Here is a 25,778-nt window from a genome sequence, read left to right as displayed (position 1 = left end):
CTCGCTGCCTTCAAAAGCTTCCACACCCGAATTTTCACATTCTTTTCGTCTGTTTTTGCCTAAAACACTCAACAAACAATAAAACTCCAAATAATAGAATAATTGGCTAGAAATAAACAATTCAAGCAATAAACTCGACATTAAGCAACTCAACAGACCAATTAAACCGATGAAAACATGAGTTTGTCACATGGTAATGGGTAAGTATGATGAGTTGTATGAATTTATGATAGTAATTGGTAAGTATGATGAGTTGTACTTATGAATTTATTATAGATGTAATGAAATATTTTTATGACTAATAATAGCTAAAATCATAAATTTTGACTATTTTACATGAAATTTTAAAACAAATTATATCACAAACTTACGAGAGTTATGTAATTTTTCCACACCGAATCATTCAGCCAAACAACATTTTTTAGTGTCAATTGGATCCATGTCAATCTGTCTATGTGTAAAAGTCTCAAATAATGAAGAAAATCAATGAATATTAGTATATCCCAAATTTCAGGGTCCCAACAAGAACACTCTCAAATCACCATCCTCACACTCTCATAAGAGCATCTTCAATAGCGGCTAGCCGAACTACTGCGATCGGTGAGTGGCAAATCGGCTAGCCATTAGGCAAGCGCACGCCGATTTGAAGGCGCTGGCCGCCATTGCAGGCTGGCGATCGGCGAGCGATCGGCCAGCGCAATTTTTTATTATTTTTTTATTTTTGAAACACTATATATTCGCGATTTTCACGTCATTTTCATTTGCCCCACTTGTTTTAACGAGTTTTCTCTCTATTTAAATTTCTGTACAAGAGCAACAACGCGAAATGAGTAACGCGGGTGGTAGTGGTGGTGGTAGTGGTGGGGATGCTGAGGAGTACGAACGGCGAATGAACGAGGCATTGGAGGCCTACATGAACCGCGAGATGAAGCGGTACATGCAAAGGGCATTGCAGCCGGTGGTACCTCGCCCTCGACCAGTTGTCCACCGCCGAACAGTGATTGATCGGGATCACGTAGCTGCACATCAGCGGCTATATGACGACTACTTCTCAGAGAATCCGCGGTTTGGGGTCAACCTGTTCAGGCGGCGTTTTAGAATGCGCAGAGTACTGTTTATGCGTATCGTTGACGCTTTGGAGCAGCGATATCTGTGTTTCCGCTTCAGGCACGATGCGGCTGGCAGACCTGGCCACATCCCTATTCAAAAGTGCACGGCGGCAATCAGGCAGTTGGCCTACGGAGGCGCAGCAAACATGTGGGATGAGTACCTCCACATCGGTGAGTCGGCAGTCCTGGAATGTCATATGTTTTTCTGTCAGGGCATGATTGCAATTTTCCGTGATCAGTACCTTCGAAGCCTTACCTCCCAAGATTGTCAGGATCTGATGCAGATGCACGGGGAGCAGCATGGGTTCCTCGGGATGTTAGGCAGCATACATTGTATGCATTGGGAGTGAAAGAACTGTCCGACTGTCTAGAAGGGGACCTACACGACCGGCTACAAGGGAAAGAATCTCACGATGATCCTCGAGGCCGTAGATGATTACCGGTTGTGGATCTGGCATGCGTATTAGGGTTCGAACAACGACCTCAACGTCCGACTGTGGATTTTGGGGTAGCTAGGTCGAACAACGACCTCAACGTCCTCAACTCGTCGCCCCTCTTCAACGAGCAGTGTCAGGGCATCGGTCCGGCCATCTCATTTGTGGCCAACGGCAACTGGCATGATATGGGCTACTACTTGGCGAATAGGATATACCTTAGGTGGCCCGTCTTTGTGAAGACGATCAGGCACGGAAATGATGACATGAAGGCCTACTTTGCGGAACGGCAGGAGTCGGCGCGCAAGGACGTGGAGCGCGCATTTGGTGTGCTCTAGTCTCGTTGGGCGGCAATTAAGGGTCCAACGCGTTTATGGGATGTCGGCTGCATTGCTGATATAACGTACGCCTGCATTATCTTGCACAACATGATCGTCGAAGACCAAGGCGTACAACTGACTAATTGGGCCAATGACGATGAAGTCGGTCCAAGCCATGGCGTGGCCACCCCCAACGTAAGAAGGGGGTACCTCACGATGAAGTCGGCCGCCTCCAGGCACATGCCGACATGCGCCAAGTGAATGCTCATATTCAACTCCAAAATGATATGATTGAAGAGTTGTGGGCACGGAAGACTGCACGGCGATAGTTTTTTTCTTTATTATGTAATTTTTTTTTAATGAATGTACTTTTTTTAAAAATGAAATTAATATGTCTCGTAAATTTAATTCCGTAATTTATCATAAATTTAATTCCGTAAGTTTAGTTGTTTTTGAATTTTTTTTTATTGCGGCTAGCCTATTTGCTTAAAATGATGATGTGGCAGGTGGAATTTTAGTGCTGATGACGTGGCAGGAGAGAGAGTGGCAAGCCTGTGGCTGGCCTAAAGCGATTGGAGATGCTCTAAAGTTGCCAAAGTTCTGATTTTAGTATTATTTTTTTTCCCTTTTCAAATGGAAAAGCTTATTCGTGGTTCAACTATTGCCCCTTCTCGCAATGAAAATGCATTCAACATTTATTTTATTATGGGATAGGGTTCTTCATTAAATGTACTCCATAATGCAATATCATATTTGACCCAAGGGAATGGAAATTTTTCTCTAGTAAAAGAAGGATTTTGAATGGATAAATGAAATTCCCTATGGCCTATGGATAAGTGAAAGAGCAGGTTTTCGGTGTTGTGTTATATGCAGATGTGTATCCAACTGATCAGGATGAAAATCCCTACCTAGTTGAGTCGTTGACACGACAACCTAAACCTGGTATCAATAAAATTCCTCAACCCACTTCTACTGGCTAGTTTAGTGGAGGTAAGGGTCGAATCCCACAGAGATGGACACGTTAGGACAATCGTGGTAAAAATCTGGAAGGTTTTGGTTAGTTACCACGATTAGGTTGAGGTTCTACTTAGACAGGAATTAAATGTGGTACTCTACTGACTGATGGACGTGAAAGTGATCGACATGTGGCTGTGTACGTGAAAATGGGGGACAAGGTGTTTTGGAGACATGTGGAAAGTAGAACTGTCACGCCCGCATTTTCTAAGGATAGAAAACATGGTGAATCGCGACTAGGAGGGTTAAAGAAGCGGGGAAGAAAGGGGGAAACTACAAAACTCGACCATAGCTCAAAATAAATGGGAATAGCTTAAATAAAATCAGAGTATTATCTCAACAATTAACAACTCAAAAGAATATTATCTCAACAATACCCGAACTCAAAGAAGACAACAACCCAGCGGAAGCATTTCGAGAGTAGAATACTGCTATGTATGAAGACACAACATATTCTGAACATTTGATAAACATTCGTCACTTTTATGCTCAACAACCACTGCGCTCGTCACAGCTCAACCTGCACATAGGGAAAACAAATGCAGGGCTGAGTACTTGATGTATTCAGTGAACATATGCCAAAATAATTTTATAAAACAGTTATGTCATGCCGCCATTGAGTGAATCTCGGGTTTTACTTTAAAATGTCGAGAAACACTAAAATCATTTCAAGCACAAACTTTCGTCTCATCACAAATGTTTTTCCACACCATTTCAAAAACACAACCATCTCTCTTTTATTATTTAAGAAACTGCCATATTTGTTCTTTAGGGTGCCGTGTAAGGCCACTTTCCACGAGCACGAAAACCAGCCAACCCATTCGATGACTCACAGTCCTCATCATGTACACTAGTCCAAGTAGGGACGCACCCTTTCTAGGACCCAAATTCGATTTAACTCAAAGTAGGGACTCACTCCCCACTAAGCAATCATCAACATCATCATCTTAACAACCTCAATATCATCAACCTCAACATCAACAACCTCAACAACGTGTGAACGAGAGTATGGCCACAACTCGATCACCGGACCGGCCGACACAAAAGACGGCTCACAATCCCCAATGGTGTACACTAGCCTGAGTAGGGACTCACTCCCTAGTCAAACCCGAATTCGATTTCAATAGGTCTAGTAGGGACCACTCCCTTGCTAAACAAACAGATATGCATTTCTCAAAACAAAAACATGGCATGATATACCCTTTGCAAAGTCCATTTTTCTCATAAAACGTAGTTGAATCATTTTTCTGTCAAGGTCGAACATCATCTCACATCACATCAACAAGTCAAGCAATTCACAATATCACTCAATAAATCAACACATATACTATCACATAACATCACTTTCACTTTAATCATATATCACCTCATCATGGAATAAAACTAATAATAATTGCAGTCTCAGTTAAAAGGAATTTCGTCACATAAAATGATGCTCGAATCGATATATTAAAACTAAAGCTCTTGAAAGTATTTAGTTTGAAAGCTCACCTCGTTCGTTTAAAGCCTTAACTTGTGTTCCCTTCCGTTCTCAAAAAGTGTGCGTGAAGTCACCCGCTGATTTAATGTACTCCGGCTCAATCTTCCATTCAATTAATTTGGCCCAAACCAAATTTACTCCAATCCATCTCCTTAATTAAAGCAAAAGGCCCAAATATTTAAATTAATTCATTTGCACAAAACATTAAACAAAACAAGCCCAAATCTTCTTCAATATTTTCTCTACCTTGCGACTTACGTGAAATCCCAAAGTGGGATTGAAGTTCCCAAAATTTCTTTTCTTTTTTCTCTTTCCCAGCGGCAGCGCCGCCTCTCTCTTCCTCCCATCGGAGAGAAATTCGTCGCTTGCGTGCGACAATGCCTCGCTGCACCCGTCTCTGCTCTAGCCGTCTCTCTCTGTACATCACCTCAATTCAGTCGCCTCTGTTGGAAAGGAAAAATATGTAAGTAAGGAAAAGATTAATTATGGGTTTAAGATTGTAGAATCATGGTAATTAGGGAATAAATATTAGGGCAAATCTTGCCATCTTTATGTAATTCTTTGCATACTTAAGAGAGAGGCATGTATACGATAATTACAATTGAGTTGAATGAATACAATACCGATCTTTCAACTTGGTACCAGAGCAAAGGCTCAGAAAAATATCATCATAGCCTAGAAACCTTTCTCGGCCAAGAAGGCGAACCTGCAATCTACACCAAAAATGTCAGACAGCGAGGAGGAACCGAAACCAGACAATATTGAGGATGGACGATTAAAGATGAGCAAGAATGTTACTCTAGCCGTTAAACTTAACGGGACGAATTACTCCATGTGGAAACGGTTGATGAGAATAGCAATTGTAGGGAGGCGGGCATACCAATATATCACCGGTACACCGCCTCCACCGGAACCAGGAATGCGAGGCTACTCAAGTTGGGAGGAAGCCGATATGATCGTATTCTCATGGATCATTGACAACATTGAGACTGAAATCGTTGTCGATTTCGCACACCATCAGACTGCACAGGCTTTACGGGAGAGCCTACAAACCACTTTTGAAAGCACGACAGATCCATATTTGTTGTATGATTTGGAGGAGAAGGCAGGCAGGGTCGTCCAAGGAGAACAGGGGCTCGAGACGTATTGGCGACAACTTCACGGAGTTTGGATCGAGATCGACCGGAGCCAATATCAACCGGTCGACTGCTGCGACAAGGGAATCAGCCAACTCCGAACATATGTAGGAACCAGACGCCTATTCAAATTTCTGACAGGACTCAACCCGATATACGACGGAATCCGGAGGGACATTCTCAAAGAGGTCCCGTTGCCCTCAGCCGAGACCGCGTACGGGATGGTGAAAAGAGAAGCCGCACGACGCAAGATGATGCCGGCAACAGACCCTGACCACCACCAGACCGGCGCAATCAACGGCGACTCATCATCGGGCCAAATTGGACTCGGATTCGCCGTCCGAAACCAACCTCAACAACGGCCGAACCAGCCACCACCGCGAGCCACCGCACAACCACCCAACCGCCGAGGATTCAAACCCGACAAATTAAAGATGTGGTGCTCACACTGTGGAAAGAACAAACATACCAGAGAAACGTGCTTTCTCCTCGTCGGGTTCCCGGAGTGGTGGGATGAGAATCAAAAGGCAAAGGCGCGGTTGGCAATCGGGATGGAGGATGGAGGCGGTGGACTATTTCCGCAAGATGCGGGCAACCGGGAGGTCGCCGTCGCCCGTGGGAAAGCAGGGGACATCGCCCAGCAGCAAGGCGGAGGCAGCAGAGCCGGCGGGGCAGCCGGAATTGGGGAGGCAGCTTTCGCCGAGAGAAAAGGAGGCGGCTCAATTGGAGATATGGGATTAGGGTTGACAAATCCTAATCCCCAATTTAATTTTCTATTTTGTCCTCCAAGTTCGATTGATGCTAAAAAAACACCCCACTGCATGAGTCATTTTTATTATAGCCCCTGTAGTTCTAAGAGTATTCAATCTGAGCCCTAGAAATAATGAATTTCGAGATAAAACCCCTAAATTAGCTGAAAATACTTTCCTTAGCCCAAATCGTTTTGCACCTTTGGAGAATATCCCGATTGCTTGTATTGCCTAAAGTAGAACCAATTCTAAGGAAAGTGGATGGATTTTTTATTGTGGGGCAACTGATACTATGTCCTATGATAGAGATGATTTTTCTCAATTTGATGGAGCGAAAAAAAGTCATATACAAACTGCTGATGGGGAATTAACTGTTGTGAATGGGAGTGGAACCATCGAAATTTCTCCAACCTTAAAACTAAAAGTTGCCTATATGTGCCCAAATTATCCCATAAACTCATGTCTATCAGCCATATTACGAAAGAATTAAACTGTACATTACTGATGCATCCAAATTTCTGCGTATTACAGGATATCAGGACGAGGAGGATAAATGGGCGTGGCACTGAGCGTCAAGGTCTCTATTATGTGGATGAGATTGCTCAACAAGGTGGCACCGCAATGCTTGCTCACGGATCTGCAAACCGGGAAGCTTGGTTGTGGCACCGCAGATTGGGGCATCCATCCTCGGGTTATTTTAAATTGCTTTTTCCAAAGTTTTCTCATTTTAAGGATATTACTTGTGAGTCTTGCGTTTTGGCAAAAAGCCACAGACAATCCTTGAGATCACGCGATACTCGTGTTAAGACTATTTTTTCCTTAGTACATGCGGATGTTTGGGGTCCCGCTCCTATTATTGGTGATCATGGATTTAAATATTTCCTTTTATTTGTGGACGATTGCACTAGATTAACTTGGGTATATTTTTTAAACCATAAATCTGACGTATTTGAAAAATTTACTCACTTTTTTACTTTGATCTAGACACAATTCCAAACCGGTATCAAAATCCTTAGATCTGACAATGGTAGGGAATTTGTTAGTAAAGAAATGACAGATTTTTTTAAGGAAAATGGATTAGTTCATCAAACTACTTGTCCTTACACACCTGAACAAAATGGGGTAGCTGAGAGAAAGAATAGGGTAATCCTAGAGATCACAAGAGCCCTGTTTTTCGACTCAGGAGTCCCTAAGTTTCTGTGGCCCAAAGCTGGTTCTACTGCTGTCTATCTAATTAATCATCTGCCCACTAAAATATTAGGTATGAAAACTCATCTACAGGTTCTTTCATCCTTAACTGATATTCCTACACCTTTCACTCTTCCGCTCAAAATCTTTGGTTGTTCTGTTTATGTGCATGTGCCAAAACGTGAAAGAGCTAAATTTTCTGCATGTGCAATAAAATGTGTTTTCTTGGGGTATGGGATAAATCAGAAAGGTTATCGATGCTATCACCCGGGGTCTAGAAAAATTATAACAACCATGAATTGTAATTTTCTAGAGAGTGTATATTTTTATACCAAACCTCGGGGTCAAGGGGAGAATCCTGGTAAGGGGGAGTGTGAAATAATTCGACCCCTCAATTTGTTGGTGCCACACCCAAACATCTCGACCGCGGAACTAACAGAGCAAGCTAGTGCCCCCGCCGAGCCAGTCATGTCTGCTGTAGAGCCTCCTCAAACGTCTACGCCCGAATCTTCTCCTCCAGTGATATCTGAGGTAATTCCTGAAACTAGCTCAGATAATACAGTTCTTACCCCTGACGAGTCTAGTGTAGATGAGAGTGAGAATGCAGCAATTGATGGTGATACTGGCCGTTATATGCTTCCTTCGAGGATCACTCGTGGCATCCTGGCAAAGAGATACAGTCCTGAAAGGATTAGCAAAAGCAGATATTCTATGGCAAACCTGGCCAAGGCCAATCTAACTGAAATGGCTAGGGCATTTGAAGCAGCTCTTTATGAGGAGGAGGAAATTCCATACACGGTCGAGGAGGCCATGAAAACGCCTCATTGGAGGGAAGCAATGCTGGTAAAGATGCGAGCCCTACTAAAGAGTAATACATGGGAGGTCTGTCTGAAACCTGATGGAGTTCGAACCGTGGGGTGTAGATGGGTCTTCACCATCAAGCGGAGACCGGATGGATCGATTGAAAGGTACAAGGCGAGACTGGTAGCCAAAGGCTATACTCAAACCTATGGAGTTGACTACGCAGAGACATTCTCACCTGTAGCCAAGATGAGTACTATTCGAGTGCTGTTCTCGATAGCAGCGGCCAGGGAATGGCCACTCCATCAGTTCGACGTAACTAATGCGTTCTTACATGGGGAACTAAAGAAGCCTATCTATATGGAAGCACCTCCTGGATTTATTGGGGAATTCGAAGGAGGGAAGATTTGCAAACTGAAACGAACACTGTATAGGCTGAAACAGTCGCCTAGAGCTTGGTTTGGGAGGTTTACAGAGGTAATGAAGAAGTGTGGGTAAAAGCAAAGCAACTCTGATCATACATTGTTTCTAAAAAGGAGAGAAGGGAAGATTACATGTCTGATCATCTATGTAGATGATATGATCCTCACTGGGGATGACAAAGAGGAAATGGACCGACTAAAGAAGAGTTTGTTTGCAGAATTTGAGATGAAGGACTTAGGGCTACTAAAATACTTTCTGGGTATAGAAGTGCTAAGATCGAAGAAGGGGATCTTTATTAGTCAGAAAAAGTATGTTCTTGATTTACTGACTGAAACGGGACTACTAGAATGCAAGCCAGTCGACACACCTATGGTCCAGAACCATGGTCTACAATTGTAGAATGAGCTGAGGCTACTCACCGCACTCGATATCAGCGTCTATTTGGAAAATTGATATACATCTCCCACACTAGACCCGACATAGCTTATGCAGTTAGAGTAGTTAGTCAGTTCATGCATGCACCTCAAGTGGCTCACTGGGAAGCAGCACTGAGGATTGTTCGATATCTAAAGGGGACAGCGGGCCATGGAATTCTATTTGAGAATCATGGACACTTGGAGATTCATGGGTTTACCGATGCTGACTGGGCGGGAAATCCAAATGACAGAAAATCAACCGCTGGTTATTTCACCTTTGTAGGGGGAAATCTTGTCACATGGCGGAGCAAGAAGCAAAAGGTAGTGGCCCTATCAAGCGCTGAAGCAGAATTCCGAGGAATCAAGAGTGGATTGACAGAGATTCTATGGTTGAAGAAGTTGATGACCGAGCTGGATTTTAACTCGGGAAAATCATGTAAATTGTTCTGCGATAATAAGGCGGCAATAAGTATATCTGAAAATCCAGTCCAACATGATCGGACAAAGCATGTCGAGGTGGATCGACACTTCATCAAAGATAATATAGAAGCCAAGATAGTAGAACTCCCGTTTGTGAGATCTGAAGATCAGCTGGCAGATATTCTTACGAAAGCTGTCGATGCAAGAAGCTTCCGTGAGGTATTGGGCAAGTTAAGAATGGGGAATCCCGTTACTTAACTTGAGGGGGAGTGTTGGAAAGGAAAAATATGTAAGTAAGGAAAAGATTAATTATGGGTTTAAGATTGTAGAATCATGGTAATTAGGGAATAAATATTAGGGCAAATCTTGCCATCTTTATGTAATTATTTGCCTACTTAAGAGAGAGGCATGTATACGATAATTACAATTGAGTTGAATGAATACAATACCGATCTTTCAACAGCCTCCCATCGCGCGACCTGGTGGGGCTCCATCATCGCCATCTGCCATTGCCGCCGCTGCTGCCACAGTTTCTCCGTCACCGTCGGGCTCAATCACAGCAGTTGCAGTCAGCCACCATCAGCCTATCTTTCTCTCGGACTTCTCGACGCCGCAAAGGTCGTCGGCTCCCCGTTTTACTCGGTTGGGCAGCCCCAAAAAAAACAGCACCGCTGCCCAACTTCTCCAAATTGCAGCGCCGTCGCCGATGCTTTCATATTCTCGGCCGGTGATACGCCCGGATTTTGCACTGTTTTAAGGCCATTATTTGGTCCGTTTTTGTTATCAAAATCACTCTACATGTCCATTATTTGCATATTCTATACATTTTGGTATTTTGACGTGTTTTGTGAGAAATGTGCATATTTGAGCCGAAAAGGGGAGTAAAAACGCATAGTCTGGAAATCTGGAGTCAGACGGCGACCGGCGACCGCCGCGAAGTTGTACGGCGACCGCCGGCGCCCGGCGGTCAGAGTTATGTGGCGGCCCGCCTCGGAAATTTACGCTAGGAGAAGAGTCTCGCCCGGCGACCGCCGGAGGACATGTGGCGGTCCGCCACCGAAGGGTCAGAGTCTCTGGACTCCAACGCGGCGACCGCCGGCCAAGGTGCGGCGGCCCGCCGGAGAAAGGCGGCGAATCCGACCAGCCCTAGATTTGCTCCAAGATTTACCAAATTGTGAAGATCTTTTCCTTCTATGATGAGGAATAATCTTCCCCTATAAATAGGACCTCAAGCTTCATCAAAAGAGAATTTTTTTTCCGACACACAACGAGAACACATTCATAGAGATCAAAAGCTAGAGTACTTCAATTGTGCAAGGAGTTGAAGAAGGATTTCAAGAACATCAAGAACGACAAGGATTCAACCTACGGGTTTTATTTGCTTTAGTTTTATGTTCAAATTGCTTTCCCTTCAATCTATGTTTTTAGTTTATTCAGTCATGTGTAACTAAACTCATAGGATTCTAGGGATGTGTTAGTAGCAACTTTGGTTATACAATTCCGTTTTCTATTTAATATCCGTTTTGTTTTTACTTTGTTTCTTCCCTAATTTAATCATGATGCTTCATAATTGAGTGACACAATTATGTATGATTCAATACAACTTGCTTCATAACTGTGACAGAGTTCTAGCGAGTTAGATCCACTTAGTAGACACTACAGTTAGCTTCCTTTAAAACGGCACTGTTAATTGAGAGTGAGGACTTTTCAAGGGTCTTAGGAGCTTTTTGGAGTTACGTGTTAGGATTGACAACCCTAATGTTAGTAATCAACGTTTGTATCGCATGAGCATAAGCTAGGTGACTCGTCCTTTCAAAGTATTAACTGTGCTAGGGTATTGTAGTTTGGAATTTGTATAACCATAAAGCGAAAGCACATCCCTGGAATTTCCCTTATCTCTATACTTTTCTCTCCGTGATTTGCTTGTTTTTAGTTGTTTACTGTTTTTAATATTTACTGTTTTCAAAAAGTTATAAAAAATTCTTGTTTCTCCAGATAGTAATTGAGTTCTAGTAGAAGATAGACACTTTGTGTACCTCTTCCCCGTGTTCGATACCCGGTACTAACCTTTTGCTATACTATACCTACTCTGTATACTTGCAGGTATTTATAGTGCAAATAAAAAGTGCATCAAGTTTTTGGCGCCGTTGCCGGGGAAGACAATTCACTTTGGAGTGATATCTTCAAACGGATAATTTTACTACTTTGGATATTACTGCTTTCAATTTTTATTTTGTTTTATTTTTTTATTTTTATTTTATTTTCATTTTTATTTTATTTTTATTTTTATTTTTTTAGTTTCTGCAGGTTGTGCAGATTTACGTATCTTGTGGAGAAAATAAGATGGCGGAGCCTACCAACCACGATCTTATCATCGCCCTCCGAAAGGAGGTGGAAGAGATGCGAGCAGAGAGAGCTCGGGCAAAAGCTGAAAAAGAAAAACGAGCAAGGGAGGTAGTTCCAGTCTTGAATATGTTTAGTCATGGTAACATTGTGGACATTCCTGCAGGTCCGCGGATAGAGGCCAATAACTTCAAGTTGGGGATACCCTTAATCAATAGGGTTGAACAAAATGCCTTCGCAGGAAGAGATAATGAGGACGCGAATCGACATCTCACCAAGTTTGTGGAAATAGCTAATACAATCAAGATCAATGGTGTTGATGATGATATTGTGAGGGTAAGACTTTTTCCCTTTTCCTTAACTGATGCTGCTAAAGAATGGTATGATTGTCTGTCTACAGATAAAACCACCAATTGGAAGGATCTAGTGGTACTCTTTCTCGACAAGTACTACCCGCCTGGCACCATCCTTAAGCTTAAGTGTGAGATTTTTCAATTCATGCAAGGATCCGATGAGCCTCTATATGAAGCTCTCGCACGTTTCAAAACTCTCCTCAGCAAATGCCCGAACCATGGTTTTGGAATAGACCATCAGGTAGGAATCCTTTATAATGGGTTTAACGAAAAAATCTCTAGTTTATTGGATTCAGGGGCGAATGGGGGATTCTTGAGGAAAGGAGGAGTTGCTGCTATGGAGGTGATAGAGGAATTAGCTACCAACAGTCGGGGTTGGTCCAAAGAGAAGCACAAAGCTGAAAGGCTAGATGCAGTGAAGAGACCATGTGGGAATGAGACATCTCAAGAATTGGCATCCATCAGAGCAAGACTTGAAAAATTAGAAGCTACAGGCAAAGAGGGGAATGTCATCAAAGATGTTAAATATGTCCAAAATGGGGGGTTCAATGTGAGCAAAGAAAAAGGAGTGGAGCCACCTACCAATGGAGAAAAATATGAGATGGGCATCCAAAAGATCTTGGAGGTGATGCTTGAGGATAGAAGAAACAATGAGGCCAGGATTGGATTTATAGAGGAGAGAGTGAACAACCTCGAGCAAGGAATAAGTACAATTACCACTGCCGTCATGAACATTCAAACTCTAATGGACCAAGTCCACAAGAAACTTGAAGAAGACAAGGGAAAGGCAGCAGCACGAGTGGCGGACATAAACAAGAAGTGGGTCGCGAAGCAGAAAAAGGATGAAGGCAGCACCTCCGGAACGAAATTTGAGGACTGCCCGACACCCAGCGGACCGCCGCACACCCCGCGGCGGGCCGCCACTGAGCCAGCAGAATCGTCCACTAAGCAGGAGCTCGTGCGGCACAACGGGATTGTACTCCCTTTTCAGCCAAAGAGGAAGTTCAAGCTTGAAGAGCAGTTCAAGCAATTCCTTAACATGTTTTGCAAGGTCCATACTAACATTCCACTTGTTGAATCGTTGCAGGAGATACCAAAGTATGCAAAGCTACTAAGGGAGGCGGTAATGAGGAAGAAAAAGCCGACTAAAGCCGACCTTAAGCTACCGCATCATTGCAGCGAGATCATCCAAAAGGAAAGGGCAGTGAAGCAAAGAGATCCGGGCCAGTTCATCATTAGGTGCCGAATTGGAGAAGGAAAAGTTGATAAGGCCCTCTGTGATTTGGGAGCAAGCATCAACATCATGCCGCTGAAGTACTATGAAAAGCTCAACATCGGGCCGCTCAAGACCTCGGATGTGACCATAAGGTTGGCCGATAACACGGCCATCAAAGCGGTGGGTATGATTGAGGATGTCTTGGTGAAGGTAGACGATTTCATCTTTCCTGCCGACTTCATTATTCTTGATATGAAAGTAGACAAGAATGTACCTCTAATCTTAGGCAGAGATTTTCTAGCCACATGCAAAGCTCTTATTGATGTAGGTAGAGGAGAAATCACAATAAGTGACCATGGAGGAAAGTCGACCTACAACATCGAAAGCGCGATGCTTAAGTATGAAGAGGCGAAACAAGCTAAGATGAAGCATGATTGCAGGGAGGTCATGGTGACCGATTTGTCAAAGCCTTATGATCCATTTGGAGGGGAAGATCATTCTAACCCTACTATTTTCATTGTTAACACTTTACCTCAAGCTCCTAAAAAGGGCGAGTCTAATCCTACTAAGCCTATATTGCAGGAAAAGCCCAAGAAAAAGAAGAGGAAGAAGACTCCACCTCAAAATGACCCTGAAATCTACGTGATCAAAACCTCGAATGGAAACTTCAAATGGTGGAAGAAAGTTCTCAACAAGTTGGTTCCATTCGCGGTGGCAGAGACTAAGATTGTTGGTACAAAGGCATCCCAAAGGAATCCTCACGATGGGGGATAACTCATGAGCTTCAAAGAACGTCAAGCTAAAGACGAAAAATAAGCGCTTGTTGGGAGGCAACCCAACCATTTTTGAAAATTTTGGTTTAAGTTTTTAAATATCTTTTTGGTTTTGGTTTATTTTGTGCTTTGCAAAAATTTTCGCAGGTTCTGACCTCTCCGTGGCGACCGCCGCAAGCTCTGCGGCGGTTCGCCACCTGAACGCTGGAAATCATCTTTGACGTGCGGCGACCGCCGAACAGCTGCGGCGGACCGCCACCTGGGCACAATTTTCCAGCGCGATTTTTCGAAATTCTTCGAATTTTCGCCCCGCTCAACCTCTACGCGAAATTTTTCAGGGTACGTTTTTGTTTTCAGTAGTATACTCACGTCCCTACCGACTCTACAAACTTATTTTACACTTTGTTGTAAATAAGTTTGGGGGGATGAAGTGGTGGACCGTGAGTTTAGGGTTTTCTTTTTGTTTTTTTTGTTTGTTTTTGCTTTAATTTTCCAAAAACCCGTAGGAGATTTTTGTGTTCTAAAAATGTTTTCTTGAATCCATGTCATGAACATAACATGAAGAACTTAGAAACACGCATGCTTAGGGACACATTAGACCGAGTTGCCAATGATATTATATTCCATCTATGTTTAAGTGTGGCTTAACGTTTTGATATGATGGTTGGTGAAAAGGTGCATAATTAGTGAATTGCTTGTTCGCCTTGAATCGTGCTTCTACCTTGTGAGATTTGAGCCTTAAATTCTTTCTTGTGTGATTTATCTGTATGCATGTATATGTTTCTAGAACTTGCTCTTAGTCTGCCTAAGTTTACATAGTGTTTAAGCTGATTTAGGAGGATGTTAGGCCGTCTTTTCTTAGCTACTTTTATATCCAAAATTTTCGACCCTCTCAATTTTTTCCTTTGGAGCCAATTTTGAGCCTTTAAGCCTTTTCTTTGGAAGCCAAAATAAATGGGGGAACAATTCCTTGGGTTAGTATAGTTTTTGTTATCTTCTTTTATAAAGGAATTGGAGAGATAAGGAGGAAAGTATAAAAAGTAGTGTGCTTAATATTAAGAAAGTACAAGTTGCGAAATTGAGAAAAATTCCAAATATGTGCTTGATCTTAGAAAAAAAGAGAAAGGATGTGTAAGAAAGAAAAAAGAAAGAGAAAGACAAAGAAAGAAAAAATAAATAAATAAATAAAAAGAAAAATATGTGTGAAAGGTGGTGAAAAAAAAAACGAAGGATTGAAAGTAAGTTGAAGGAGAAAAATAAAGTGTTAGAAGTGTCTTAAGTTTTAGAAAAGTGGAGTCATCTTAACTCTACTTGGGATATTTTTATATTTGAGTCACTTTTTAGCCAAATATTCCTCACCTACCAAAGAGCCTACGTTACAACCGAAAAGAAAGACCTTTCGGACTTTTGATGCTTAATCACATTGAGTAGAGGAGGGATTAGACTTTGAGCAAGCCTATGGTAAACTTTGCATGATGCATGATTGATTTACACTTTACTTTATACACTTTGAGAGTGAGAGAAAGAACACTTCCCATCTTTGGAAGTTTGCCACATATGAGTGCTTGAATTCAAGGTGTTCCACGAGTTAGTAATGAAAGTGCACTATTAAGCCTTGCTTGATTTGATTGTGTTAATACATGCTTAATCTATTCTTTCATCTTTTGAGGCAATTATGACGTCTAGTCCTTGTGCATTCCGTGCGTCTATTCTTGTGTCTTTAATGTTTTGTTCGAGGACAAACAAAAATGTAAGTTTGGGGGAGTTGATACGCCCGGATTTTGCTCTGTTTTAAGGCCATTATTTGGTCCGTTTTTGTTATCAAAATCACTCTACATGTCCATTATTTGCATATTCTATACATTTTGGTATTTTGACGTGTTTTGTGAGAAATGTGCATATTTGAGCCGAAAAGGGGAGAAAAAACGCATAGTCTGGAAATCTGGAGTCAGACGGCGACCGGCGACCGCCGCGAAGTTGTACGGCGACCGCCGGCGCCCGGCGGTCAGAGCTATGTGGCGGCCCGCCTCGGAAATTTACGCTAGGAGAAGAGTCTCGCCCGGCGACCGCCGGAGGACATGTGGCGGTCCGCCACCGAAGGGTCAGAGTCTCTGGACTCCAACGCGGCGACCGCCGACCAAGGTGCGGCGGCCCGCCGGAGAAAGGCGGCGAATCCGACCAGCCCTAGATTTGCTCCAAGATTTACCAAATTGTGAAGATCTTTTCCTTCTATGATGAGGAATAATCTTCCCCTATAAATAGGACCTCAAGCTTCATCAAAAGAGAGTGTTTTTTTTCCGACACACAACGAGAACACATTCATAGAGATCAAAAGCTAGAGTACTTCAATTGTGCAAGGAGTTGAAGAAGGATTTCAAGAACATCAAGAACGACAAGGATTCAACCTACGGGTTTTATTTGCTTTAGTTTTATGTTCAAATTGCTTTCCCTTCAATCTATGTTTTTAGTTTATTCAGTCATGTGTAACTAAACTCATAGGATTCTAGGGATGTGTTAGTAGCAACTTTGGTTATACAATTCCGTTTTCTATTTAATATCCGTTTTGTTTTTACTTTGTTTCTTCCCTAAGTTAATCATGATGCTTCATAATTGAGTGACACAATTATGTATGATTCAATACAACTTGCTTCATAACTGTGACAGAGTTCTAGCGAGTTAGATCCACTTAGTAGACACTACAGTTAGCTTCCTTTAAAACGGCACTGTTAATTGAGAGTGAGGACTTTTCAAGGGTCTTAGGAGCTTTTTGGAGTTACGTGTTAGGATTGACAACCCTAATGTTAGTAATCAACGTTTGTATCGCATGAGCATAAGCTAGGTGACTCGTCCTTTCAAAGTATTAACTGTGCTAGGGTATTGTAGTTTGGAATTTGTATAACCATAAAGCGAAAGCACATCCCTGGAATTCCCCTTATCTCTATACTTTTCTCTCCGTGATTTGCTTGTTTTTAGTTGTTTACTGTTTTTAATATTTACTGTTTTCAAAAAGTTACAAAAAATTCTTGTTTCTCCAGATAGTAATTGAGTTCTAGTAGAAGATAGACACTTTGTGTACCTCTTCCCCGTGTTCGATACCCGGTACTAACCTTTTGCTATACTATACCTACTCTGTATACTTGCAGGTATTTATAGTGCAAATAAAAAGTGCATCAGCCTGTCACAGCGCCTCTACTCAAAATCAGTTGCCTTCGTCAACCTGCTGTCGTGTTGCTGCTCGATCGTGGTTCAAGACTGAAGTTGCCGCTGTCTAAAATCTAGTATTAACGAGACCACTGAAGATTCCGGCAGCCAACGTTGTCTCTCCCTCGCTTTCCCCTCGCTCAACTTCACAGAAAAGAATCCTCGTTAAACCCTCTCTTCAAGCACTCTCTTCGCTGCCCCACCACCATCGCAACCGTCCATCGTAGCCGCACTCTCTCTCTCTCTCTCAACCAGTTCTACCGTCGCCGGCCACCTCCAACTCGCGCCACCGTCGACCTCCCTCTCCCTCTCGACTCTCTCTTTCTCTAAATTTCTAACTCTCTGATTTTTCTTGGAATATTGAATTTAATGATACGTGAAGTCATGGGGAGATATGTATGTAGAAAACTGATTTCAAGGAATCATGGGGTGGTAGAAACCGATCATTAACAGATTTTGTGAAACTGAAATTTGTTGGATGAAAAGTGGCGTTCAATTAGTTATATTAAAGTGGGCTCACGAAGAATAAAAATAAAGATGATTTTGGCTTATAACAAATTCCTCTCTAAGTAAGGAAAATAATTTTATTAGGAAAAGAATAATTGTTTAAGTCCAAATTTATAAACTCATTCTCTCAACAAAAGAGTCAAAGGCGAAAAATTTTCAGGTGCGCAAACAACGTTCTTTAAAGAATAAACAAAAAGATAGAAAAAGTAGGGGTGTTACAAAAACGGTTACTATAAAAGGCAATATGGAGTAACATGGAATATGTGGTGGTCGGTGGCTACTCTGACAGGTTTGGAGGGTACAAACTTAAAAGTAAAGGACAAGAGCAAAATGTAACTAAAAAGTAAAAGTGGTCCTAAAAAAAAGATTGTGATATTTTCTTCTTTAACAAGTATGCATAAAATTTAAATGAACACAAACTCCATGGATGAACTCAGATTTACAGCTTCAAACATAGGATCCATAAATAAATTAAAAGCTTAAACTCAAAGATTAACAGCCAATAATTCCAGATTACTCCTACTGACTAACATGCAAGGTGACGACAATAACGTAAAATGAAAAACTCATGCATAAAACCTTAAACCGAAACAAAGAAACTCGGGATTCTATTTAAAAACTCGAATCTAGCCTACTCAAACGAAAACATGCTTTAACACTTAGGAATTATACGCGATAACTAGATCTAAGCTACCTAGGCACAATGAAACAGATTCGAACCAAAGAGATGCATAAAACAAACTTCATTACTAAAAGCGTTTGGATCTCAACAAAATGCTTCAAAAGATAACAAAGTGTTAAATTATGCAACAGAGCCAACGAAAGAAAGCAAGTAAAGATTTAAACTAAGAAAACGATTAAAGATTGTTTTTCCACTCCGGGCGATGAAACTGCTACTACTACGAGATGAACTGGCTGGAACGATGGACGGTGATTCTCCGGTGGACGTTTGGAACTTCAGGTGACCATGGTTGTGGCGAGGAATGAAAAGATGTGGACAATGCTGAAGGAACTGATATTTTCCGAGAGAAAATTCTAACTAAGTGTAGTGGCCGAACTCCTTCTCTCTCTCCAAGTGGCTCCTTTTATAGTGAGGCGTGCCCTTACTTTTAGGGTAGACTTCCTTCGCGAATTGACTCATTTGCCCTTGTTTGTGGCTGATCATCCAAGCAATCCTTCTTCTCCATCTCGAGCTTTCTTTCTGGTATGCATTCTGGTCAGTATTGCACCCTTCTAGCGCTCTTTTCACCTGAGTTGTCCGAACCTGCTCCTACTGATCGGGACCCTTTTCTTACACACCTAAGCAACTTCTGTGCGGATAATACATGTAAATCACGACATACTGACCAGTTACCCAGGCTTAGAATACGACTATCAATAAGCAACTAATTTTTTTTTTAAATAATGTTTTTATCGTATATAGTACTCCATTCATCCATCAATAATCGTCTCATTTTTTTATTCGTCTATTAATGAATACTACTATCTCATTTTTTTTACAACTTTTGGTAATAGATCTTACATTCCATCAGTTTTATCTCACTTACATTTTATTATAAAATTAATAAGAGTATATAAAAGTAGAAACTTTTCTTTTTAGTTTGTCCTCTGTCCCACTTAAGATGGAGAAAAGATGATATGTTTTCCATTTTTTTTTACAACTTTTGACAATAGATCTTACATTTTATTATCGTGGTGTCCTCTGTCCCACTTAAGATGACACATTTTCTTTTTTAATTTGTCCCAACTAATATGATACATTTCCTTTTCTGAAAAATTTCCCTCTTCAAGTAATATACTCAACCACTTTTTCTCACTCCTATTAAAATATTCATCTTTTTTTCTTTTTCTATTTTAATACTAACACCTAATTCTCTTTTCAATTAAACACTTTAACCAATAACTCCTAAAATCACGTGCCCACCAAGAAATGTGTCATCTTAGCCGGGACGGAGGGAGTAGTAAAGTTGTGATAAAAAGAAATGATGAAATATAGCTACCAAACGTGGCCGAAATATAATTTGACCAATTAAAATTAATTATAAATAAGTTATATAAAGATAAAGTTATTTTTCATCAAATTATAAAGCCAAAGATAACATAAGACGGATAACAATATACGAAAAATCACATAAAGTAACTATAGTTGTTTCCTAAATTAGTCCGTCCACCAGCATGACTTGAATAGTGGACAACAACTGGGTGGAGCAAGCTCCTCATCAATGAGCCCAAACCTTTGAATGAAACAAACTCTCGCATTCAAATACCCATCCATCTCCGATCAAACACACTTATTTCCTCACTAGTATCACTCTTGCTGGAGTAGTGCAAGAATGTGTTCTCATACTTTAACATCAACATGTCACCGTTTTTAAACATATCACCGGGTCAACGCCAGTAGCAAAGTTCGACAAGATTAGGATCTTTCCTTCTCACATACTTCTTGCTCCAAGATTTCTCAACTCCATACTCTTTCATCGCCCAAATAACACTTTCACCTTCACTTGTGTTATCACAAAAACATAGGCAATCCCTCAAAGAAGTAATGCTCCCTTTCCCATAGCTTCTTCGAAGAGGAGGGACGAAAAAACCTGTAAAACACCCGGTTTTCAAAAGCAACAAATCAACAGCTTCGCTTTGGAATTTGACACCAACCAATGGAGATTTCCTTTAACAAATACAGCAGAGCCAAAGGATTTGTGCTCGAACAACGCATTGGCTTCCACGTGCCTCCATGACCCTGTTCCAACAGTGTATGCATAGCAATCTGATCCGGGAACATTCCAAACCCCCTTTAGCCCACTTATTTTGCTTACTCCAAATCCATAAATCGCAAAATGTTCTTGTGCATCAGAAGAGATGACAAGTTCATTATTGAAGCAAAGCTCAACGTATTAACGAGTGATCGGATTGCACATACCAAGAGTTTGATGGTGGGAGCCGAAGTTGTACAGAAAAAGCAAGCCATTAGCAGCACCCAATAATATTGCATCATGTTTTAGATCAATCTTGGTGAGTAGATTGTAGCGACGATCACAGCTCTGGAGATCGTCGACTTGGTCCTGGAATTCAAAAAATCTGCAGCCATTCGGTCCCCTGTGGCGCATCAACACAGCATAGAGGGGATGGATTTGGAAAGATGAGAGTTGACAAAAGCACGAGTCTCGATCAAATCGAGCCATGGTTTGGAAACGCATTTGCTAATTGCAATGGTTCGAACAGAGATCCTTGATAAGATATTGATGAAGATTTCTGAAGGTAGGGATGCCAAGAAATCTCGTTCCATTTTTTTGCATATAAGTATAAGACTAGTGTTGATCACTTATAGTAATACAAGTATATATGGTATGAAACTTAACACTTGTGCTGTAAGATTTCTGAACAGAAAGTGAAGACGCAGTTTCAACTAGTTTTTTTTTTTTTTTCAAGAATCCATTTCCATTGATAGCTTCAAATACAAAGATAGCCATACAAATTTTCAACTTGCTTCAAGCCTTCTCAAAGATAGCTAAACAAAATTTTTAACTTGCTTCTAGCCTTCTCTTTTTAGAAGGGACAATCAAATGGTGAAGCTCTTCAATTCCCTTCTGCCATCATTTGCCATCACCATCACCTCTCCTTCCCCCAGCTCCAATGCAAAAGTCCAACTCTAGCATTTTTACTCTTCTAGCAGTTTCAACTAGTTTGACTAAAACTAGTGGCAAATATTTGCTTGATGATGAAGTTGAATTTGAAATTTTAAATGACTAAATGACCGTGTTTTTAAATTCAAATTTTAAAAATAAACTATAACGCCCTTAAAATGGCCTCAATGTTTTCAAAATCTAAAAATATTAAAACTCAATCTCACCTTTTCATTTTAGTGGTTGAGATTCGATCTCTAGTTATGCACTAAAGAGATGGTTTGATAAATTCCAATTTATAACCGTAACACTACATAACAGTGACATAAGAATACTTATGAAATAAATACTTAAAAGTATAACCAACAATTACAAGCATAAAAAAACATTACTTGCAACACGAGTCTCTAAAGAAACTTACAAACAAATATTAGCATATTAGAAAGACACAAAAGATGGTGGTGCTACATAGCTAATCAGCCAGAATTGAGATCACATTCTCCATACCCAACCTTTTGAGCGTGACCAAGCTTGGAGTGACAATCATTCTGTTACAAGTATAACCCTCTGATTCAAAACCACCAATTTCTTGAGTAGTTCTCATCTCCTTAGAGTAGTACATAAGGAACTTGGCACCCCATAACATCAATATGTCACCATTTTCGAAAACTTTGATCGGATACACACTTTTGTAGCCACGTCGATCAAAACCAGGATTTCGGCTAATCACATACTCCTTAGCCCAAGATTGGTCGACCCCATATTCCTTCATCGTCCATATAACAATTTCATTATCCAACGTGTATTCACACACGCACAGGCAATCCCTCAAAACTGACAAGCTTTCATAGGAAAGAGGAACAGAGAAGGCGGTAAAACACTCTGCCTCGAGATCAAAACAAGAAATCCACGCGCTGCCATCCAAATCTGAATATACCAACCAATGTAGATTTCCATTAACAAAAGCACCACAGCTACAGCCATCATCCTCGTAATTAAGCGAGTTGTTCATTTCGACACATCTCCACATTTCCACTGGTCCAAGGGTGTATACATGACAGTCGGGATAAGGACTGATCCGAACTACCTTGTACTCGCCACTTGTTTTGCTCGCTCCAAATCCATATACAGTTCGAGGTCCAAACTCCATAGCTAGTGGAGGCGGAGGGCAGCATAGCTCAACACATTCACGGGTGATTGGATTGCATACACGGAGAGTTTCAATTTCAGTTTGAGTTCCAGCGAATGTTAGAAGGAGCATGCCGCCGGCAGCACCATCTATAGCTACTCCGTGAGGGAACGGGGAATTTATGAGCGGAATGCAGGGGCGATCGAGTTGATCGGTAATTCCGAAGAGAGTGCACCGATCTGAGCGCATCAACACAGCTAAGGCGGGAGAAGATTGGGAAAAATGCAAATCAACAAAATCATCAGAGCTGAACAGATCCAGCCATGATTTGCAAACACACTTGCCGATTGCAATGGTTCGAACAGAGAGCCTTAACAGGATTTTGGGGATGATTTCTAATGGCAGATATGCGAAGAAATCTGGCTCCATTTTTCGATACTAATCTACACAATCAGTAAATAAAACATTTAAAATTCAACATTAGGTAGCAAATTCACAAATCAATTCGACATGCATTTAAAATCGGAGATAAAAGAAGCGACCTTCAATGAACTCCATTGTTGCGTTTTTACCTCGAGGCTTCCCAATCGTGGATGAAATCGCAACACTTCCACAATCTCTCACTCGAAAAACAGAGCACGCACGCTATTCAATCAATGAACACTCAAATAGGAATTGTATTACGATCAAAGAGTAACGATTACAACACACACAATCAGGAGATACGATGCTCTAGATCCACGATCTAAAACACATGAACATTCACCAACAAAAATACACACTCTAAGAAAAGGTGGTGTGGTCCCCTTTTATACCGCCTCTCCCATGCATCTTGCGTGCTCACTTTCCACATTAGCTCCACGTCACCTCTCCGTCATCTCCTGCCACCTCAGCGCCAGCTCAGCGTATGTTCACGTGCACATTATTGATTATTGATCCAAGCTTATTTCCTAAACGAAGAATACAACTAAACATAATTGCCAACTCATGTATACTGCATGCATGTCTTCACATATACATCGCCTCTCCACCCATGCATGCAACACTCCATAAACAACTAAATCAACTTTCATCAAAGCATAGAAAAGAAGAAACAGCCACGATCAGTGCACATTCAACAGAAAGAAGGAATGTGATTAAAAATATGTGTAACTCACCACCAAATTTAGTCCAGCACCACTATCGGAGGTAGGGACGCAGTTATGCAGCTATTGCGTGACACAAATTAGGGTTCTGAGTCTGCTGAGTGTATTGAAGAAGAGGAAAAGTTATTTTGCAAAATGGAGTAATAAATTTACTGGAGCCCTATATATAAGAGCATCCACGGTAGAAATAGGCCAAACCATAGGCCAGCCACTCTCTCTCTCTGCCACGTCAGCAGCACTAAAAATCCACCTGACACATCAGCCATAGGCCAGCCACAATAAAAATAATTCAAAAACAACTACATTTACGGAATTAAATTTACGATTAAATTGCGGAATTAAATTTACGAGACATATACGGGAAAATTCATTAATTGCATTAAAAAAAGTACATTCATTTAAAAAAATAAATTACATAATAAAGAAAAAAAACTATCGTTGTGCAGTCTTCCGTGCCCACAACTCTTCAATTATATCCTTTTGGAGTTGAATAAGGCGTACATTATTTGGGAAACGCATTTGACATCCCACAAACGCGTTGGACCCTTAATTGCCGCCCATCGAGACTGGAGCACACCAAATGCGCGCTCCACGTCCTTGCGCGCCGACTCCTGTCGTTTCGCAAAGTAGGCCTTCTTGTCATCCGCCGCGTGCCTGATTGTCTTCACAAAGACGGGCCACCTAAGGTATATCCCATCCGCCAAGTAGTAGCCCATATCATGCCGGTTGCCGTTGGCTACAAATGAGATGGCTAGACCGATGCCCTGACACTTCTCGTTGAAGAGGGGCGACGAGTTGAGGACGTTGAGGTCGTTGTTCGACCCGGCTACCCCAAAATACGCATGCCAGATCCACAGCCGATAATCAACTACGGCCTCGAGGATCATCGTGGGATTCTTTGACTTGTAGCCGGTCGTGTAGGCCCCCTTCCAGGCAGTCGGGCAGTTCTTCCACTCCCAATGCATACAATCTATGTTGCCTAACATCCCGGGGAACCCATGCTGCTCCCCGTGCATCTGCATCAGATTCTGACAATCTTGGGGGGTAGGGCTTCGAAGGTACTCCTCACCGAAAATTTGAATCACGCCCTAACAGAAAAACTTCAGACATTGCAGAGAAGTCGTCTCACCGATGTGGAGGTACTCATCCCACATGTCTGCCGCGCCTCCGTAGGCCAACTGCCCGATTGCCGCCGTGCACTTTTGGATAGGGGTGTGGCCGGGTCTGCCAGCCGCATCGTGCCTGAAGCGGAAATAAAGATATCGACGCTCCAAAGCATCAACGATACGCATAAACAACTCCCTGCGCATTCTAAAACGCCGCCTGAACATGGTTGCTGGAAACCGCGGGTCCGGAGCGAAGTAGTCGTCATATAGGCGCTGATGTGCAGCTACGTGATCCCGATCAATCACTGCTCGGCGGTGGACAACCGGTGGAGGGCGACGTACCGCCTGCTGTTCCACCCTTCGCATGTACCGCTCCATCTCGCGGTTCATGTAGGCCTCCATAGCCTCGTTCATCTGCCGTTCGTACTCCTCAGCATCCCAACCACTACCACCACTACCACCACCGCTACCACCCGCGTTACTCATCCCTCGATGTTGCTCTTGTACAGAAATTTAAAGAGAGAGAAAACTCGTTAAAACAAGTGGTGCAAATGAAAATGAAACTAAAATCGCGTATATATAGGTTTTCAAAAAAATTAAAAAAAAAACGAAAATTGGCGTTGGCCGATCGCTGGCTGATCGGCACGCCACAATGGCGGCCAGCGCATCAGCCAGCGCCCTCTAATCTGCTAGCCCACGCCGATTTTTACGCCGATTCTCGGCTGGCCGGTTGCAATGATTCGGATAGCCGATCGGCTAGCGACGTGAATCGGCTAACCGGCATTGTGGATGCTCTAAACTCCTGTTTATCTGTCGAGTAATGACTGAATTTAGTTTTTTAATTTGTTCAGTTCAAAAGAAATAAAAAATAAAAAATAAAATATCAATACTG

General features: G+C 41.9%; 2 protein-coding genes across 2 annotated transcripts; one reads left to right on the top strand and one right to left on the bottom strand.

The window, feature by feature from the left end:
- Window positions 1-5,081: 5,081 nt before the first annotated feature.
- LOC148930479 (uncharacterized) lies at window positions 5,082-6,811 on the top strand. The gene is made up of 2 exons (XM_089067650.1): window positions 5,082-6,220; window positions 6,772-6,811. Exons 1-2 carry the CDS (start codon window positions 5,082-5,084, stop codon window positions 6,809-6,811), a joined length of 1,179 nt encoding a protein of 392 aa, XP_088923776.1.
- Window positions 6,812-21,888: 15,077 nt separating this feature from the next.
- On the bottom strand, window positions 21,889-23,674 carry LOC125210769 (F-box protein CPR1-like). Its single transcript, XM_048110353.2, has 2 exons — window positions 23,178-23,674; window positions 21,889-23,078 (listed from the first exon to the last, which is right to left on the bottom strand). The coding sequence occupies exon 2, from the start codon at window positions 23,062-23,064 to the stop codon at window positions 21,979-21,981; it is 1,086 nt and encodes a 361-aa protein (XP_047966310.1). The 5' UTR covers window positions 23,065-23,078; window positions 23,178-23,674; the 3' UTR covers window positions 21,889-21,978.
- Between the last annotated feature and the right edge of the window lie 2,104 nt (window positions 23,675-25,778).

This window comes from Salvia hispanica, chromosome 3 (assembly GCF_029641045.1).
Source record: "Salvia hispanica isolate PSC_SH4W2 chromosome 3, Shi_PSC_v1, whole genome shotgun sequence".
Classification (NCBI taxonomy): Eukaryota; Viridiplantae; Streptophyta; class Magnoliopsida; order Lamiales; family Lamiaceae; genus Salvia; species Salvia hispanica.
This window is presented reverse-complemented; position numbering and strand designations above follow the sequence as displayed.